The sequence below is a fragment of the Patiria miniata genome, unplaced genomic scaffold (genome assembly GCF_015706575.1).
Source record: "Patiria miniata isolate m_02_andy unplaced genomic scaffold, ASM1570657v1 HiC_scaffold_3, whole genome shotgun sequence".
Taxonomy (NCBI): domain Eukaryota; kingdom Metazoa; phylum Echinodermata; class Asteroidea; order Valvatida; family Asterinidae; genus Patiria; species Patiria miniata.
In genome coordinates, this window is record NW_024037069.1 from 46,439,085 (window position 1) to 46,459,937 (window position 20,853).

At 39.8% G+C, this 20,853-nt stretch overlaps 1 protein-coding gene across 1 annotated transcript; it reads left to right on the top strand.

The window, feature by feature from the left end:
- Positions 1 to 733: 733 nt before the first annotated feature.
- Positions 734 to 4,371, top strand: LOC119738541. The gene is made up of 3 exons (XM_038213447.1): positions 734 to 2,962; positions 3,131 to 3,262; positions 4,063 to 4,371. The coding sequence occupies exons 1-3, from the start codon at positions 760 to 762 to the stop codon at positions 4,287 to 4,289; spliced, it is 2,562 nt and encodes an 853-aa protein (XP_038069375.1). The 5' UTR covers positions 734 to 759; the 3' UTR covers positions 4,290 to 4,371.
- Positions 4,372 to 20,853: the final 16,482 nt, after the last annotated feature.

Sequence of the window (20,853 nt, forward strand, 5' to 3'; positions counted from 1 at the left end):
CCTTCCAATTCCTCCCTTGGTGAGCTACAGCAATCACACATAGTTGTTGGCCCTCAATGTCTTGAGAAAGATGTCCAGTCAGCAGACCAAACGCCGTTGAAGTCCTGTCTTGATGAGCAACAGAAATCACACATAGTCGGGGGTCGTCATCGTCTTGAGAGAGATGTCCAGTCAGCAGACCAAATGCTTTCCAATTCCTCTTTTGATGAGCCACAGCAATCACACATAGTTAACATGGGTGGCCCTCAATGTCTTGAGAAAGGTTTCAAGTCATCAGCAGACCAAATGCTTTCCAATTCCTCTCTTGATGAGCCACAGCAATCACACATAGTTGGTGACCCTCTATGTCTTGAGAAAGATGTCCAGTCAGCAGACCAAATGCTTTCCAATTCCTCTGTTGGTGAGCCACAGCAATCACCCATAGTTGTTGGTCCTCATTGTCTTGAGCAAGGTGTCCAGTCAGCAGACCAAACGCCGTTGAAGTCCTGTCTTGATGAGCAACAGAAATCACACATAGTCGGGGGTCGTCATCGTCTTGAGAGAGATGTCCAGTCAGCAGACCAAATGCTTTCCAATTCCTCTCTTGATGAGCCACAGCAATCACACATAGTTAACATGGGTGGCCCTCAATGTCTTGAGAAAGGTTTCAAGTCATCAGCAGACCAAATGCTTTCCAATTCCTCTCTTGATGAGCCACAGCAATCACACATAGTTGGTGACCCTCTATGTCTTGAGAAAGATGTCCAGTCAGCAGACCAAATGCATTCCAATTCCTCTGTTGGTGAGCCACAGCAATCACACATAGTTCATGGCCCTCATTGTCTCGAGAAAGATGTCCAGGCAGCAGACCAAATGTCTTCCAATTCCTCTCTTGGTGAGCCACAGCAATTACACATAGTTGATGGCCCTCAAAGTCTTGAGAAAGATGTCCAGTCGGCAGACCAAACACCTTTGAAGTCCTCTCTTGATGAGTCACAGAAATCACACATAATTGTTCAGAGGCATGCTCCATCATATCCTGTAGAGGATAATCTTGACTCACCTGATGAATATTCCTCAGATGAAAACGACCCAGATTTCATTCCAGATTCAAATTCGTCAGATGAAGACATTGTTCCAGAATCATCAGATGAAATATCTTTGAGGTCACCAAGCCCGGTAATACCGATTCCATCAAGGGAGTCTTCCAATCATCCAGTTTCTTCTGATGAGACTGTCTCCAGCACAAGTGAAATTGAAGTCATGACAACTTCAAACTCTGAAGGGAAGCGCCACTGGGACAAACCACAGTACTGCCCATTTTGTCTTCAGCAACAGAAGAAACTACCACGCCATTTGACTACACCGATGCATAAAGATGAAACCCAAGTTAAAACTTGGCTGGCCACAACAGATGTGAAGGAAAAGAAGAAACAACTCACACTGATGAGAAACTACGGCAATTTTCTTCATAACTCAACTGTTTTGAAAAAGGGGAAAGGCACTCTTATTGTTGTGTATCGTCCTGGATATGACACGGACCATAATGATTATCTTCCTTGTCAGGACTGTTACGGCTACTATGCCAAGTCAGATTTATGGAAGCACAGATGCAGCCAAAAACCTGATGTTGATTGCTCTGGTGAGCCTTGTGTAAAAAAGAGAAGAACTATGTTCTGCAAGCCAGGGAGAATGCTTTTGCCATCAACACCCGGGGTTAGTGCTAGGACTAATGAAATCTTGTCAAGTATGAATGCCGACAACATTTCCCGCTTGGTCAAGTCTGATGAGCTTATCAAAAGGTTTGCTGACAAGTTGGTAATGAAGCATGGCCACAGCAAAGACCAGGCTGGATACATCAGGCAAAGATTAAGGGAGATTGCACGAATGGTGTTGGAATTTCGATTCTTGACGGGCCAAACAAATGTTGGATTGTCTACACTGATATGTCCTACAAAATTTGTTGCAGTGACTCGTGCAACACGAGTTGCAGCTGGCTTCAATGACGAAACTCATCTGTACAGCACACCCAGTCTTGCACTGAAGATTGGACACAGCATGAAGACTTGTGCAGAAATTCTGCGTGGTGAGGCTCTTATGTCTGGGGATGAGTCGACTGAGAAGCGTTGTAAAGGATTCCTATCACTTTACTCCACACAATGGGAAGAAAAAGTCAGCCATCATGCATTACGTAGTTTGAATGAGGCGCAGCGAAACAATCCAAAGCTGTTACCGTTGACTGAAGATGTGGTGAAGCTATCGCAATATCTGAAGGATGAGGTTAGAGTCAGGGAACAGGTGTTGCAAAGTGCAGATGGCTCAAGAGAAGTCCAAACAGCATGGTCAAGGCTGGCAGAAATTCTTCTCTCCCAAATCATTCTCTTCAACCGAAAGAGACCCGGGGAAGTCTCAAGAATGACAATTCAAGACTACAGTAAGTGCATGAATGGAGAAGACACAATCATTGAAGGTGCCCTGACAGCCTGGGAGAAAGCCCTGTGCAGAGTGCTTTGGAGGGTAGAGTTGATAGGAAAGCGGTCCAGGACTGTCGTTGTACTTCTCACCTCTGACATGAAGCATGCCTTGGATCTTCTCCTAAGTAAGAGAGCTGCAGCTGCAATTAATGATGGCAACGACTATCTCTTCTCAGCTAGATATGGAGAAGGCCACATTAGAGGGACAGATACTGTTCGTGAGCATGCCAATAAGTGCGGAGCCAAACAACCTGCAAATCTACGAGCGACCAGGTTAAGGAAACATATCGCAACAGTCTCGCAGATCATGAACTTGAAAGAAAACGAACTGGATGTCCTGGCTAATTTTCTTGGACACGATATCAGGACTCACCGACAGTACTATCGTCTCCCTCAATCTACCATTCAAGTTGCAAAAGTATCCAAGGTTCTTCTGAAAATGGAGAAAGGGGACATCAGGGGTCTCGCCGGAAAAACTCTACAAGAGGTTGAGCTCAATCCAAATGAAGGTACACAAAGAAAATTGCTATTGTCAACATTCAAAATAATATCCATGTATCAATGCCCATTTTTGGGAAGTGTGATTTACAAAAACATTTTCAATTTTTTTTTTTAACCTCATCACGTTGACAATATCAAGTGAAATAAAAGAGACGTGTTTTATATCATTCTCTCAGACTACAATACAGATGCTGAGTCTGATGCTGAGTCTGGGTCTGATGCTGAGTCTGGGTCTGATGCTGAGTCTGATGCCGAGGCAGAGGTCAATCAGGTCAAACCACCAGCTAATGGGGACAGACACGGGAAAGGTACGCATCAGTGCTATCAGACACGGCCAATATGCAGTTATCACAAGTATATTTTGTCAATACAAACAAAAAGGTGTACATTTCAATGGGACAGATTTGCAAGATGTGTTGGAACCTATACTGTGAAAACGGCTCACACATTTGTGGGTAGTACGGTCGAGTGAAAAAGAATTATTTTTTAAGTTTTTATTACAAACCAAGTAATTTTTGAAATCACGTTTTGAATTGGGAATCTTGCCAAATCTAGAAGAACTGAATCAATATTTAATACCCTCTAAACGCTAATCCACTTGTTAATCTGTGCTGCAGTTTTAACAAAGACCACATGGTGAATGTGGCTCATAAAGGACTGAAAATACAAGTTGGTGTCGCAATTGTTTACGGTACATGAACCTTTACTGGAGGAAGTTCATTGTATGTTTTGTTTTGATATTTGGTTTGGGGGGGGGGGTAAGGGGTTATGATATGGTACACGCAAGTTTTTTCTCTCCAAAATTCAAAACCGATGACTGATTATAAACACACAACAGACAACTCTGAGCAAGACCAGAATAATCTGTCAGCGACCAGCTCGCAGCTGGCATTTGTGCGTGATGTCCACATTTGGCTGGGGTTGGAGCCACTGGGTCGATGTTAGTGGAAAATAATATTGCACCTGTGTTCGGTAAATTAATTAAAACATGTTGCGAACTGGTTGAAAGATATTGCAGTGATTCGGATGACTGGCTAGCGTTTTCCCTCTCCCATCCACCACCCCACAAAAAACTACATAGGTGTATGTCTTTTGGTTTATCGTGCAGGCAAACAACCTACAATTAAGAGAGCTTGGAGTAGTAAAGAAAAGAAAGCTGTTGCAAGGCATCTAGGTGGATACCTCCGTGGCCGTACAGTTCCCGGCAAAGCTGCTATCATCAAACTGTTCCAAGCTGAGACTGGCACATTCTCACACAGGTCATGGAAGAATGTGAAGGACTTTGTCAGAAACCAAACAAGAAAGCAGGACCCAATGTCCTTTCTTGGTACCTAAATCAGTCTAGAGCTGTAGCAACCATCAAATCAATACACCTTTGGGGATAAATCTCACAATTCCCCTCCCCCACCCCCACCGCCCCCCCCCCCCCAAAAAAATATTTAAAATAGTGGTCGCTTTTTGTCAAACTTTTCTAACCAATGATTCTAATGCCCCTTTTTTTCCCAAAATAGCTCTACTTTTTCACGTCCACATACCCCGTGATTTTCAAATAAAAAAACAGAAAATAATGTCTGTGTAATAATGATTCCATTCAAATAACAGTGGGACCCTTTTGCCCTGTACATGCTGAAAATCTACTTGAGTGTTAATTCAGTTTCACTTAAGATGTTTTTGTTTGCCTAACATTCCTAACCAAAGATGCAAAACTAAACAGTTAAGCAGAAGCATATATATTTATAATGTGCAGTTTTCTCCATAAAAAATGAACGTATGTTTTCAGGAAGAAGAATGTGAGATTGACAATAGGTGTGTTGATTTGACAATGAATTATCGCCATTCTGAAAAGGGTGTCCCTTTTTAAAAAGGAAAGAAAAATGCAGTTTAACCTGATTAGACATATTATGTGATGAGAGTCAACATAATGCATCTGCTCATCCTTTGGGATTCCACAGGTTGTTGTATGCCGTATTTGGTGTATCAACTAATCTTTTTTAACAGCCTTCAAATGATCACAGGAGCCATTCTCTGTATTTACTATTCTTTCCCCCTTTTTTGAACGGGGTTGCGCATAGGCTTAATGGGTGGAAATAATCATTTTTTTCTTGGGTTGGAAGCCAGTAGGTCGGAAATGAGAACCGCATGAATAAAAAGGGACGCCCTATAGGCAGGTTGTTTTTTTTTTCTTAGGAACATATACTCTGCCGAACACGAAAAAAAAGTAATGTCACTGTGACGTTACTGTGTGATTTTATGAGATACAAATATATAGGTTTTTCCGGGTTATTTTAACACTTGTATCACACAAATTCCCTATATCTTTACTTTAATTTCGTCCCCGAACATCGCCAATCTCACTTCTTAATTTGCGCGTTCCACGTCCATTTGTATATCATGTGATTGGACAATATTTTACAAACTGCATTGACGCGATTCTACCGCGATAGGTCAATTGTAGTACTGCGCACAAAGGACACATTTTCTAATCGTAACGTTTAAGTCAATAGAAACGAAATGTAATGACAGCAACATTAAAACGAATGACAAAAAAACAAATTTGCTTTGTCAATTCAACGGCATTTCCAAACGAGACGAATTTCAAGGATTTTGGACAAATCGTATGCTGAAAATTGTACTGGACGTTAAATAAAATCTAGTGGTGGCTTTTTGAAATTCAAATTAAGAAGTGAGATTGGCGATGTTAGGGAATGAAATTGAAGTTTCAATATAAGGAATTTGTGTGATACAAGTGTTAAAATAACCGGGAAAACCTATATTATATTCATTATTCTGTTTCAGAAAGAACATAGATTCAACAGATTTAACTTCCAAACAGCTCGACAAAAATCATTCATATTTAGGATGTCCAGTTTTCTAACATCTCTAAAGATATCTGAAAGATTATCGATCCTGGAAGGTGTGTTGATTTGACATTGAATTACCCAGACTAATTGAAGCTGACTGAATCGCTATATTTCATGTTTCGGCAATTGTCAAAACACCTCTTTTGTGATAAAACTTTGTTTACATGTAGATGAGAACATTTGTGACATCAAGATGATGTCACTATGTGGTTATATGAGATACACAACAAATGTTAATTCCAGTAGGATATATTTGGTCATAGAAATGCACGAAACACATTGCACAATGACATTTTCACGTCGCAGTGACATTTTCAAGACTATTCTTTACTTCTGCCTGGAAATAGAGGCTTGAAATTTATATTTTCTAAAGAAGTGATAACAAACAACGATTGAATGTGTTTTTTTTAGTTAGATGTTTATCAACAACTTTTTAGGTTTTTTTTGCAAAAAAAATGCAAGAAAATATTCCTTACAATTTTTTACTTCCTGCCTGAAAATAAAGGCTTTAAATTTCCATTCTTTATTTTCTGAAGAAATGATGACCAATTACGGATTGAATTGGTTATTAGGTTGTTAGATGTTTATCAATACAACTTTTTGGTTATTTTTTTTGTATTTGATGAGAATGTGCTCGACATGAGGATGATGTCATCGTGTTATATGATATACACAAATGTTATGAATACATTATTCAGTTTGTGGTAGTCTTACAAAATGTGTTGCACAATGACGTTTTCACAACGTCATAGTTTGAAACAATTAAAGCAGCTTTAAATTTCAAAGAAAATTGCTCTTATTTAAATTGTTCTTTCATTCCTACCTGCAAAAAGAAGCAGAAAAATTCCATTCTGTATTATTTGAGGAAGTGATGAAGGTTAACAGATTGAATGATGTTTGTTTCGACATCGATCGAAACACCTCTTTTAGACGATAATATATGTGACATCTGTATGATGTCATTGTGTTGTTTTATGAGATAACGAAAATTTTCTATAGTACTATATTTTTAAATTCCTGCCTGGAAATAGAGGTTTGAACTGTCCATTCTTTATTTTCTGAAGATGTGATGACGAAACATGGATTGAATGGGTTATTTTAGTTAGATGTTTCAATGTTTATAAAAACAACACTTTTTTTTTTTGGTTTTAGATGAGAATATACGTGACATGAGGATGATGTGGTTGTATTAGATACACACATGTAATTTCAAGCTTTCGGTTTTTGGTGAGGCTCAATTCCTGTCTTGGTCAGCTACAGCAATCACACATGGTTGCTGGTCCTCATTGTCTTGAGAATGATGTCCAGTCTACAGACCATATGCCTTCCAATTCCTTTCTTGGTCAGCCACAACAATCACACATAGTTGCTGTTCCTCATTGTCTTGAGTAAGATGTCCCGTCAGCAGACCAAACTCCTTTGAAGTCCTCTCTTGATGAGCAACAGAAATTATACACAGTTCGGGGTCGTCATTGTCTTGAGATAGATATCCAGTCAGCAGACCAAATGCTTTCCAATTCCTCTCTTGATGAGCCACAGCAATCACACATAGTCAGTGACCCTCAATGTCTAAAGAAAGGTTTCAAGTCATCAGCAGACCAAACGCTTTCCAATTCCTCTCTTGGTTAGCCACAGCAATCACACATAGTTGGTGACCCTCTATGTCTGGAGAAAGATGTCCAGTCAGCAGACCAAATGCCTTCCAATTCCTCTCTTGGTGAGCTACAGCAATCACACATAGTTGTTGGCCCTCAATGTCTTGAGAAAGATGTCCAGTCAGCAGACCAATGGCCGTTGAAGTCCTGTCTTGATGAGCAATAGAAATCACACATAGTCGGGGTCGTCATCGTCTTGAGATAGATATCCAGTCAGCAGACCAAATGCTTTCCAATTCCTCTCTTGATGAGCCACAGCAATCACACATAGTCAGTGACCCTCAATGTCTAAAGAAAGGTTTCAAGTCATCAGCAGACCAAACGCTTTCCAATTCCTCTCTTGGTGAGCCACAGCAATCACACATAGTTGGTGACCCTCTATGTCTGGAGAAAGATGTCCAGTCAGCAGACCAAATGCCTTCCAATTCCTCTCTTGGTGAGCCACAGCAATCACACATAGTTGTTGGCCCTCAATGTCTTGAGAAAGATGTCCAGTCAGCAGACCAATGGCCGTTGAAGTCCTGTCTTGATGAGCAATAGAAATCACACATAGTCGGGGTCGTCATCGTCTTGAGATAGATGTCCAGTCAGCAGACCAAATGCTTTCCAATTCCTCTCTTGATGAGCCACAGCAATCACACATAGTCAGTGACCCTCAATGTCTAAAGAAAGGTTTCAAGTCATCAGCAGACCAAACGCTTTCCAATTCCTCTCTTGATGAGCCACAGCAATCACACATAGTTAACGTTGGTGGCCCTCAATGTCTTGAGAAAGGTTTCAAGTCATCAGCAGACCAAATGCCTTCCAATTCCTCTCTTGGTGAGCCACAGCAATCACACATAGTTGGTGACCCTCTATGTCTTGAGAAAGATGTCCAGTCAGCAGACCAAATGCATTCCAATTCCTCTGTTGGTGAGCCACAGCAATCACACATAGTTCATGGCCCTCATTGTCTCGAGAAAGATGTCTAGGCAGCAGACCAAATGTCTTCCAATTCTTCTCTTGGTGAGCCACAGCAATTACACATAGTTAATGGCCCTCAAAGTCTTGAGAAAGATGTCCAGTCAGCAGACCAAACACCTTTGAAGCCCTCTCTTGATGAGTCACAGAAATCACACATAATTGTTCGAAAGCATGCTCCATCATATCCTGTAGAGGATAGTCTTGACTCACCTGATGAATATCCCTCAGTCGAAAACAACCCTGATTTCATTTTAGATTCAAATTGTCAGATGAAGACATTGTTCCAGAACCATCAGATGAAACATCTTTGAGGTCACCAAGCCCGGTAATACCGATTCCATCAAGGGAGTCTTCCAATCATCCAGGTTCTTCTGATGAGACTGTCTCCAGCACAATTGAAATTGAAGTCATGACAACTTCAAACTCTGAAGGGAAGAGCCACTGGGACAAACCACAGTACTGCCCATTTTGTCTTCAGCAGTAGTAGTGCTGGTCCTCATTGTCTTGAGTAAGATGTCCAGTCAGCTGACCATACGCCTTCCAATTCCTCTCTTGCTGAGCCACAGCAATCATACATAGTACTAGTGCTGGTCCTCATTGTCTTGAGTAAGATGTCCAGTCAGCTGACCATACGCCTTCCAATTCCTCTCTTGCTGAGCCACAGCAATCATACATAGTACTAGTGCTGGTCCTCATTGTCTTGAGTAAGATGTCCAGTCAGCTGACCATACGCCTTCCAATTCCTCTCTTGCTGAGCCACAGCAATCATACATAGTACTAGTGCTGGTCCTCATTGTCTTGAGTAAGATGTCCAGTCAGCTGACCATACGCCTTCCAATTCCTCTCTTGCTGAGCCACAGTAATCATACATAGTACTAGTGCTGGTGCTCATTGTCTTGAGTAAGATGTCCAGTCAGCTGACCATACGCCTTCCAATTCCTCTCTTGCTGAGCCACAGCAATCATACATAGTACTAGTGCTGGTCCTCATTGTCTTGAGTAAGATGTCCAGTCAGCTGACCATACGCCTTCCAATATCTCTCTTGATGAGCCACAGCAATCATACATAGTTGGTGGCCCTAATTCTTGTCTTAACTTTTTAAGAAAATATTTCTTACAATTTTTTACTTCCTGCCTGAAAATAAAGGCTTTAAATTTCCATTCTTTATTTTCTGAAGAAATGATGACCAATTACGGATTGAATTGGTTATTAGGTTGTTAGATGTTTATCAATACAACTTTTTGGTTATTTTTTTTGTATTTGATGAGAATGTGCTCGACATGAGGATGATGTCATATCGTGTTGTTATATTATATGCACAAATGTTATGAATGCATTATTCAGTTTGTGGTAGGCTTACAAAATGTGTTGCACAATGATGTTTTTACAACACGTCATAGTTTGAAACAATTAAGGCAGCTTTAAATTTCAAAGAAAATAACTGTAATTTAAACTGTTCTGTCATTCCTACCTGCAAAAAGAAGCAGAAAATTTCAGTTCTGTATTATTTGAGGAATTGATGAGGAATATCAGATTGAATGATTTTTGTTTCGACATTGATTGAAACACCTCTTTTAGACGATAATATATGTTACATCTGGATTATGTCATTGTGTTCTTATATGAGATACACGAATGTCAATCCAATCTTTTAGTTTGTGGTTGGCTTAATCACATTTTCACAACATCATAGCGGAGAGAGCTTTAACTTTTAACAAAAAATTCCATTATACATGTACTATATTTTTTAATTCCTACCTGGAAATAGAGGTTTGAATTGTCCATTCCTCATTTTCTGAAGATGTGATGACGAAACATTGATTGAATGGGTTATTTTAGATGTTTCAATGTTTATAAAAACAACTCTTTTTTTTTGGTTTTAGATGAGAATATACGTGACATGAGGATGATGTGGTTGTATTAGATACATACATGTAATTTCAAGCTTCAGTTTTTGGTGAGGCTCAATTCCTGTTTTGGTCAGCTACAGCAATCACACATGGTTGCTGGTCCTCATTGTCTTGAGAATGATGTCCAGTCAGCAGACCAAATGCTTTCCAATTCCTCTCATGATGAGCCACAGCAATCACACATAGTCAGTGACCCTCAATGTCTAAAGAAAGGTTTCAAGTCATCAGCAGACCAAACGCTTTCCAATTCCTCTCTTGGTTAGCCACAGCAATCACACATAGTTGGTGACCCTCTATGTCTGGAGAAAGATGTCCAGTCAGCAGACCAAATGCCTTCCAATTCCTCTCTTGGTGAGCTACAGCAATCACACATAGTTGTTGGCCCTCAATGTCTTGAGAAAGATGTCCAGTCAGCAGACCAATGGCCGTTGAAGTCCTGTCTTGATGAGCAACAGAAATCACACATAGTCGGGGTCGTCATCGTCTTGAGAGAGATGTCCAGTCAGCAGACCAAATGCTTTCCAATTCCTCTCTTGATGAGCCACAGCAATCACACATAGTTAACGTTGGTGGCCCTCAATGTCTTGAGAAAGGTTTCAAGTCATCAGCAGACCAAATGCCTTCCAATTCCTCTCTTGGTGAGCCACAGCAATCACACATAGTTGTTGGCCCTCAATGTCTTGAGAAAGATGTCCAGTCAGCAGACCAATGGCCGTTGAAGTCCTGTCTTGATGAGCAACAGAAATCACACATAGTCGGGTCGTCATCGTCTTGAGAGAGATGTCCAGTCAGCAGACCAAATGCTTTCCAATTCCTCTCTTGATGAGCCACAGCAATCACACATAGTTAACGTTGGTGGCCCTCAATGTCTTGAGAAAGGTTTCAAGTCATCAGCAGACCAAATGCCTTCCAATTCCTCTCTTGCTGAGCCACAGCAATCATACATAGTACTAGTGCTGGTCCTCATTGTCTTGAGTAAGATGTCCAGTCAGCTGACCATACGCCTTCCAATTCCTCTCTTGCTGAGCCACAGCAATCATACATAGTACTAGTGCTGGTCCTCATTGTCTTGAGTAAGATGTCCAGTCAGCTGACCATACGCCTTCCAATTCTCTCTTGCTGAGCCACAGCAATCATACATAGTACTAGTGCTGGTCCTCATTGTCTTGAGTAAGATGTCCAGTCAGCTGACCATACGCCTTCCAATATCTCTCTTGATGAGCCACAGCAATCATACATAGTACTAGTGCTGGTCCTCATTGTCTTGAGTAAGATGTCCAGTCAGCTGACCATACGCCTTCCAATTCCTCTCTTGCTGAGCCACAGCAATCATACATAGTACTAGTGCTGGGCCTCATTGTCTTGAGTAAGATGTCCAGTCAGCTGACCATACGCCTTCCAATTCCTCTCTTGCTGAGCCACAGCAATCATACATAGTACTAGTGCTGGTCCTCATTGTCTTGAGTAAGATGTCCAGTCAGCTGACCATACGCCTTCCAATTCCTCTCTTGCTGAGCCACAGCAATCATACATAGTACTAGTGCTGGTCCTCATTGTCTTGAGTAAGATGTCCAGTCAGCTGACCATACGCCTTCCAATTCCTCTCTTGCTGAGCCACAGTAATCATACATAGTACTAGTGCTGGTGCTCATTGTCTTGAGTAAGATGTCCAGTCAGCTGACCATACGCCTTCCAATTCCTCTCTTGCTGAGCCACAGCAATCATACATAGTACTAGTGCTGGTCCTCATTGTCTTGAGTAAGATGTCCAGTCAGCTGACCATACGCCTTCCAATATCTCTCTTGATGAGCCACAGCAATCATACATAGTTGGTGGCCCTAATTCTTGTCTTAACTTTTTAAGAAAATATTTCTTACAATTTTTTACTTCCTGCCTGAAAATAAAGGCTTTAAATTTCCATTCTTTATTTTCTGAAGAAATGATGACCAATTACGGATTGAATTGGTTATTAGGTTGTTAGATGTTTATCAATACAACTTTTTGGTTATTTTTTTTGTATTTGATGAGAATGTGCTCGACATGAGGATGATGTCATATCGTGTTGTTATATTATATGCACAAATGTTATGAATGCATTATTCAGTTTGTGGTAGGCTTACAAAATGTGTTGCACAATGATGTTTTTACAACACGTCATAGTTTGAAACAATTAAGGCAGCTTTAAATTTCAAAGAAAATAACTGTAATTTAAACTGTTCTTTCATTCCTACCTGCAAAAAGAAGCAGAAAATTTCAGTTCTGTATTATTTGAGGAATTGATGAGGAATATCAGATTGAATGATTTTTGTTTCGACATTGATTGAAACACCTCTTTTAGACGATAATATATGTTACATCTGGATTATGTCATTGTGTTCTTATATGAGATACACGAATGTCAATCCAATCTTTTAGTTTGTGGTTGGCTTAATCATGTTTTTACAACATCATAGTGGAGAGAGCTTTAACTTTTAACAAAAAAATTCCATTATACATGTACTATAGTTTTTAATTCCTACCTGGAAATAGAGGTTTGAATTGTCCATTCCTCATTTTCTGAAGATGTGATGACGAAACATTGATTGAATGGGTTATTTTAGATGTTTCAATGTTTATAAAAACAACTCTTTTTTTTGGTTTTAGATGAGAATATACGTGACATGAGGATGATGTGGTTGTATTAGATACATACATGTAATTTCAAGCTTCAGTTTTTGGTGAGGCTCAATTCCTGTCTTGGTCAGCTACAGCAATCACACATGGTTGCTGGTCCTCATTGTCTTGAGAATGATGTCCAGTCTACAGACCATATGCCTTCCTTTTTCTCGCTTGGTCAGCCACAACAATCACACATAGTTGCTGTTCCTCATTGTCTTGAGTAAGATGTCCTGTCAGCAGACCAAACTCCTTTGAAGTCCTCTCTTGATGAGCCACAGAAATTACACACAGTTAGGGGTCGTCATTGTCTTGAGATAGATGTCCAGTCAGCAGACCAAATGCTTTCCAATTCCTCTGTTGGTGAGCCTCAGCAATCACCCATAGTTGTTGGTCCTCATTGTCTTGAGCAAGGTGTCCAGTCAGCAGACCAAACGCCGTTGAAGTCCTGTCTTGATGAGCAACAGAAATCACACATAGTCGGGGGTCGTCATCGTCTTGAGAGAGATGTCCAGTCAGCAGACCAAATGCTTTCCAATTCCTCTCTTGATGAGCCACAGCAATCACACATAAACATGGGTGGCCCTCAATGTCTTGAGAAAGGTTTCAAGACATCAGCAGACAAAATGCCTTCCAATTCCTCTCTTGATGAGCCACAGCAGTCACACATAGTTAACATTGGTGGCCCTCATTGTCTTGAGAAAGGTTTCAAGACATCAGCAGACCAAATGCTTTCCAATTCCTCTCTTGATGAGCCACAGCAATCACACATAGTTAACATGGGTGGCCCTCAATGTCTTGAGAAAGGTTTCAAGACATCAGCAGACCAAATGCTTTCCAATTCCTCTCTTGATGAGCCACAGCAATCACACATAGTTAACGTTGGTGGCCCTCAATGTCTTGAGAAAGGTTTCAAGTCATTAACAGACCAAATGCCTTCCAATTCCTCTCTTGGTGAGCCACAGCAATCACACATAGTTGGTGACCCTCTATGTCTTGAGAAAGATGTCCAGTCAGCAGACCATACGCCTTCCAATTCCTCTCTTGCTGAGCCACAGCAATCATACATAGTACTAGTGATGGTCCTCATTGTCTTGAGTAAGGTGTCCAGTCAGCTGACCATACGCCTTCCAATTCCTCTCTTGATGAGCCACAGCAATCATACATAGTACTAGTGATGGTCCTCATTGTCTTGAGAAAGATGTCCAGTCGGCTGACCATACGCCTTCCAATTCCTCTCTTGCTGAGCCACAGCAATCATACATAGTACTAGTGCTGGTCCTCATTGTCTTGAGTAAAATGTCCAGTCAGATGACCATACGCCTTCCAATTCCTCTCTTGCTGAGCCACAGCAATCATACATAGTACTAGTGCTGGTCCTCATTGTCTTGAGTAAGATGTCCAGTCAGCTGACCATACGCCTTCCAATTCCTCTCTTGCTGAGCCACAGCAATCATACATAATACTAGTGCTGGTCCTCATTGTCTTGAGTAAGATGTCCAGTCAGCTGACCATACGCCTTCCAATTCCTCTCTTGCTGAGCCACAGCAATCATACATAGTACTAGTGCTGGTCCTCATTGTCTTGAGTAAGATGTCCAGTCAGCTGACCATACGCCTTCCAATTCCTCTCTTGCTGAGCCACAGCAATCATACATAGTACTAGTGATGGTCCTCATTGTCTTGAGTAAGATGTCCAGTCAGCTGACCATACGCCTTCCAATATCTCTCTTGGTGAGCCACAGCAATCATACATAGTTGGTGGCCCTAATTCTTGTCCTAACTTTTTAAGAAAATATTCCTTACAATTTTTTACTTCCTGCCTGAAAATAAAAGCTTTAAATTTCCATTCTTTTTTTTCTGAAGAAGTAATGACCAATTACGGATTGAATTGGTTATTAGGTTGTTAGATGTTTATCAATACAACTTTTTGGTTATTTTTTTTGTATTTGATGAGAATGTGCTCGACATGAGGATGATTCATCGTGTTGTTATATGATATACACAAATGTTATGAATGCATTATTCAGTCTGTGGTAGGCTTACAAAATGTGTTGCACAATGATGTTTTTACAACACGTCATAGTTTGAAACAATTAAGGCAGCTTTAAATTTCAAAGAAAATAACTGTAATTTAAACTGTTCTGTCATTCCTACCTGCAAAAAGAAGCAGAAAATTTCAGTTCTGTATTATTTGAGGAATTGATGAGGAATATCAGATTGAATGATTTTTGTTTCGACATTGATTGAAACACCTCTTTTAGACGATAATATATGTTACATCTGGATTATGTCATTGTGTTCTTATATGAGATACACGAATGTCAATCCAATCTTTTAGTTTGTGGTTGGCTTAATCACGTTTTCACAACATCATAGTGGAGAGAGCTTTAACTTTTAACAAAAAAATTCCATTATACATGTACTATATTTTTTAATTCCTACCTGGAAATAGAGGTTTGAATTGTCCATTCCTCATTTTCTGAAGATGTGATGACGAAACATTGATTGAATGGGTTATTTTAGATGTTTCAATGTTTATAAAAACAACTCTTTTTTTTTTTGGTTTTAGATGAGAATATACGTGACATGAGGATGATGTGGTTGTATTAGATACATACATGTAATTTCAAGCTTCAGTTTTTGGTGAGGCTCAATTCCTGTCTTGGTCAGCTACAGCAATCACACATGGTTGCTGGTCCTCACTGTCTTGAGAATGATGTCCAGTCTACAGACCATATGCCTTACTTTTCTCGCTTGGTCAGCCACAACAATCACACATAGTTGCTGTTCCTCATTGTCTTGAGTAAGATGTCCTGTCAGCAGACCAAACTCCTTTGAAGTCCTCTCTTGATGAGCCACAGAAATTACACACAGTTAGGGGTCGTCATTGTCTTGAGATAGATGTCCAGTCAGCAGACCAAATGCTTTCCAATTCCTCTGTTGGTGAGCCACAGCAATCACCCATAGTTGTTGGTCCTCATTGTCTTGAGCAAGGTGTCCAGTCAGCAGACCAAACGCCGTTGAAGTCCTGTCTTGATGAGCAACAGAAATCACACATAGTCGGGGGTCGTCATCGTCTTGAGAGAGATGTCCAGTCAGCAGACCAAATGCTTTCCAATTCCTCTCTTGATGAGCCACAGCAATCACACATAGTTAACGTTGGTGGCCCTCAATGTCTTGAGAAAGGTTTCAAGACATCAGCAGACCAAATGCTTTCCAATTCCTCTCTTGATGAGCCACAGCAATCACACATAGTTAACATGGGTGGCCCTCAATGTCTTGAGAAAGGTTTCAAGACATCAGCAGACCAAATGCTTTCCAATTCCTCTCTTGATGAGCCACAGCAATCACACATAGTTAACGTTGGTGGCCCTCAATGTCTTGAGAAAGGTTTCAAGTCATTAACAGACCAAATGCCTTCCAATTCCTCTCTTGGTGAGCCACAGCAATCACACATAGTTGGTGACCCTCTATGTCTTGAGAAAGATGTCCAGTCAGCAGACCATACGCCTTCCAATTCCTCTCTTGCTGAGCCACAGCAATCATACATAGTACTAGTGCTGGTCCTCATTGTCTTGAGTAAGATGTCCAGTCAGCTGACCATACGCCTTCCAATTCCTCTCTTGCTGAGCCACAGCAATCATACATAATACTAGTGCTGGTCCTCATTGTCTTGAGTAAGATGTCCAGTCAGCTGACCATACGCCTTCCAATTCCTCTCTTGCTGAGCCACAGCAATCATACATAGTACTAGTGCTGGTCCTCATTGTCTTGAGTAAGATGTCCAGTCAGCTGACCATACGCCTTCCAATTCCTCTCTTGATGAGCCACAGCAATCATACATAGTACTAGTGCTGGTCCTCATTGTCTTGAGTAAGATGTCCAGTCAGCTGACCATACGCCTTCCAATATCTCTCTTGCTGAGCCACAGCAATCATACATAGTACTAGTGCTTGTCCTCATTGTCTTGAGTAAGATGTCCAGTCAGCTGACCATACGCCTTCCAATTCCTCTCTTGCCCAGCCACAGCAATCATACATAGTACAAGTGATGGTCCTCATTGTCTTGAGTAAGATGTCCAGTCAGCTGACCATACGCCTTCCAATATCTCTCTTGATGAGCCACAGCAATCATACATAGTTGGTGGCCCTAATTCTTGTCCTAACTTTTTAAGAAAATATTCCTTACAATTTTTTACTTCCTGCCTGAAAATAAAAGCTTTAAATTTCCATTCTTTATTTTCTGAAGAAATGATGACCAATTACGGATTGAATTGGTTATTAGGTTGTTAGATGTTTATCAATACAACTTTTTGGTTATTTTTTTTGTATTTGATGAGAATGTGCTCGACATGAGGATGATTTCATCGTGTTGTTATATGATATACACAAATGTTATGAATGCATTATTCAGTCTGTGGTAGGCTTACAAAATGTGTTGCACAATGATGTTTTTACAACACGTCATAGTTTGAAACAATTAAGGCAGCTTTAAATTTCAAAGAAAATAACTGTAATTTAAATTGTTCTTTCATTCCTACCTGCAAAAAGAAGCAGATTTTTTTAGATGATAATATACGTTACTAGAGGATGATGTGATTGTGTGGTTATATGAGATACACAAATGTTAATTCAATACTCAGTTTGTGGTAGTCTTAAATGTGGTCAGTTTAAAACAGTAGTTTAAAACAGTTGAGGCAGCTTCATCTTTCAAAGAATATAACTATAATTTACATTGTTCTTTACTTCCTACCTGCAAAAAAAAGCTGGAAATGTTCACACTCGGTTGGCTGTCTTGAGAATGTCCTTTGGTGTTTTGCTTCTACGGAAGCTAGCTTATGTTGTTGATTGCCAGATGTACATGTAGTACATTTGTGACTGGCTCTACAAAAAATAGGTATTATTATGCAAAACTGTGAAATTGAGTTATGTACATGGATGGAGAGCCCACAATGTACATTAAGCCTTCATTTGGTGTATATTAGAACTACATGGCCCCTCCTGCTCTTGAGATATAATGCATTTCCATATTAACTTCTTCCTTGGAGTTCAAGTTACACAACTGAGAAAACAGGCTTTGAAATACCTAGCTCTGTGGTAGATGTGTGCACAATGCACTCAAAATTGTCCATTATCAAAATCAATATTTCTGTGAATGAGCCCTGACATTATGTACTATAAAGATGTCATTCATGACAAAAAATGAAAATCACATTTTGATGAAATTTTCACCCTCTCAAGTTTGTGCGGGTCATTACACAAAACCGCACAGCGTGACTTAATACCGTTTTTCCTAGAGCTGGTGACATTTTTGCCAACACATTAACTGTATAAAACAATTGCAATGTATGTTTTTCCAATTACTTTGTAATATTTTTCAATTAAATAACTATTTGCGCTAATTACCTTGCTTCTTAATCTAGACTGATTTTGACAATTCATTTAAAATTTGCCCATTTTAAATTTGAACTGGGATAAGGTTCACAACAGAGAAAACAGGCTTTGAAATACCTAGCTCTGTGGTAGATGTGTGCACAATGCACTCAAAATTGTCCATTATCAAAATCAATAGTTCTGTGAATGAGCCCTGACATTATGTACTATAAAGATGTCATTCATGACAAAAAAATGAAAATCACATTTTGATGAAATTTTCACCCTCTCAAGTTTGTGCGGGTCATTACACAAAAATGCACAGCTCAACTTAGTACCGTTTTTCAAAGAGCTGGTCACATATTTGCCAACACATTTACAGTATATAACAATTGCAATGTATGTTTTTCCAATTACTTTTTAATATTTTTCAATTAAATAAATATTTGCGCTGTTAACCTTGCCACTGTATATATTTACATTTTCAGCTAGACTGATTAATACTTGACAATTCATTTAAAATTTGCCCATTTTAAATTTGAACTGGGATTATTTACACAACTGAGAAAACAGGCTTTGAAATACCTAGCTCTGTGGTAGATGTGTGCACAATGCACTCAAAATTGTCCATTATCAAAATCAATAGTTCTGTGAATGCGCCCTGACATTATGTACTATAAAGATGTCATTCATGACAAAAAAATGAAAATCACATTTTGATGAAATTTTCACCCTCTCAAGTTTGTGCGGGTCATTACACAAAAATGCACAGCGCGACTAATACCCTTTTTCATAGAGCTGGTGACATTTTTGCCAACACATTTACTGTATAAAACAATTGCAATATATGTTTTTCCAATTGCTTTGTAATATTTTTTCAATTAAATAACTATTTGCGCTGTTAACCTTGCCACTGTAGATATTTGCATTTTCAGCTAGACTGATTAATACTTGACAATTCATTTAAAATTTGCCCATTTTAAATTTGAACTGGGATAATTTCAATTACCGGTACATTGTATTAACACTTTTTAAGACAGAAAATGAGCCTGTTTCACCCTTTAATAAACACGTTTACTTGAGATTTTCTTTGCGCATTGAACTGAATAACATAAGTGTTGCCCTGCCTGCAAGAAGAGGCATGGAATTGACATTTTTCTTTTGCTGCAGAATAAACAAAAATGCAATCACATCCATGAAACTGGCTATATTATTGTCCACAAGTGATTCTTGTTTGCAGTGTTGTATTCACTTTTAATTTACACTATCAAGTGTTATTATGCATATACATGTAGTTGAGCTTATTGTCATCGTGAAGGCATTTTTTTTGTAGATAAATTTTTTTTTTTAATGTTTGGTTTTAACTTTTAATTGAATCTAAATTACTGGCACCCCCGCACCCCCCCCCCCCCCCCCCTCTTTAAAAAGTAACATACTTTCAGTGTTTAGGAACTACATTTTTTGGATAGGAAATGTTGTTCGAAGGAAAATAGTACCAACCATCCTGATTCGGTTAAGTAGTTTTGATAGTAGCACCATTTTTGTGAACCAGAGTCGGGATAATTTGGTCTTGGACTGTGTGCGGTAATCTTAAGACCACCCCCACCCCACTTTGATTAACAAAATTGGTGCTGGGATCCAAACTCCTGGTCCGAATTGATATTTCTTGGTAACATTTTCCTCCGACAACTTTTCCTATTCACATATATGATAAGTGCTTGCACTTTATATATCTACAGATCTGAAGAAATAAGTATAAAAGGTGTACGTTTTGGGGCTGCGGTTTTTTACCACGCTGTATCTGGAAATCAAACTGAGAAAAAAATAGCGAACGCAAATCCAGGTAACTTACATGCAGGCATTGTGGAAAATATGATATACATGTTTTTGCAAAGATCCGTGACATTACATAGGTGTGTTCCATCAGTGTTAGGAATCTATTTTGTTTTCCATGACTGGCCCTAAGGCAAAGCAATTGTAAACTTTATGATGCAGATAATGATGTCTGTTGTTGCCACTGCGATGAGATCAAATACTACTACTTGCTCTTTACTATAGTCTTCATACTGACTGCCAAGTCCTCATTTGCTGTTTATATGATGTCCACTATTGTTTAGTCTTAATACCAACTACCAAGTCCTCATTTGATGTGTATATGACGTCCACTATTGGCTAGTATACCGACTGCCAAGTCCTCATTTGCTGTGTTTACGACGTCCACTATTGGCTAGTCTTCATACCGACTGGCAAGTCCTCATTTGCTGTGTATATGACGTCCACTATTGTTTAGTCTTCATACCGACTGCCAAGTCCTCATTTGCTATGTTTATGACGTCCACTATTGGCTAGTCTTCATACCGACTGGCAAGTCCTCATTTGCTTTGTATATGACGTCCACTATTGGTTAGTCTTCATACCGACTGCCAAGTCCTCATTTGCTGTGTATATGACGTCCACTATTGGTTAGTCTTTAGTTGCCGT

Bases quoted from the DNA above. Each gene is read 5' to 3' on its own strand.
- LOC119738541 (XM_038213447.1), top strand. From the start codon at position 760: ATGCATTCCAATTCCTCTGTTGGTGAGCCACAGCAATCACACATAGTT. The intron at 2,963-3,130 runs GTACACAAAGAA...TCATTCTCTCAG, and splicing joins TGAGCTCAATCCAAATGAAG to ACTACAATACAGATGCTGAG. The intron at 3,263-4,062 runs GTACGCATCAGT...TTTATCGTGCAG, and splicing joins TGGGGACAGACACGGGAAAG to GCAAACAACCTACAATTAAG.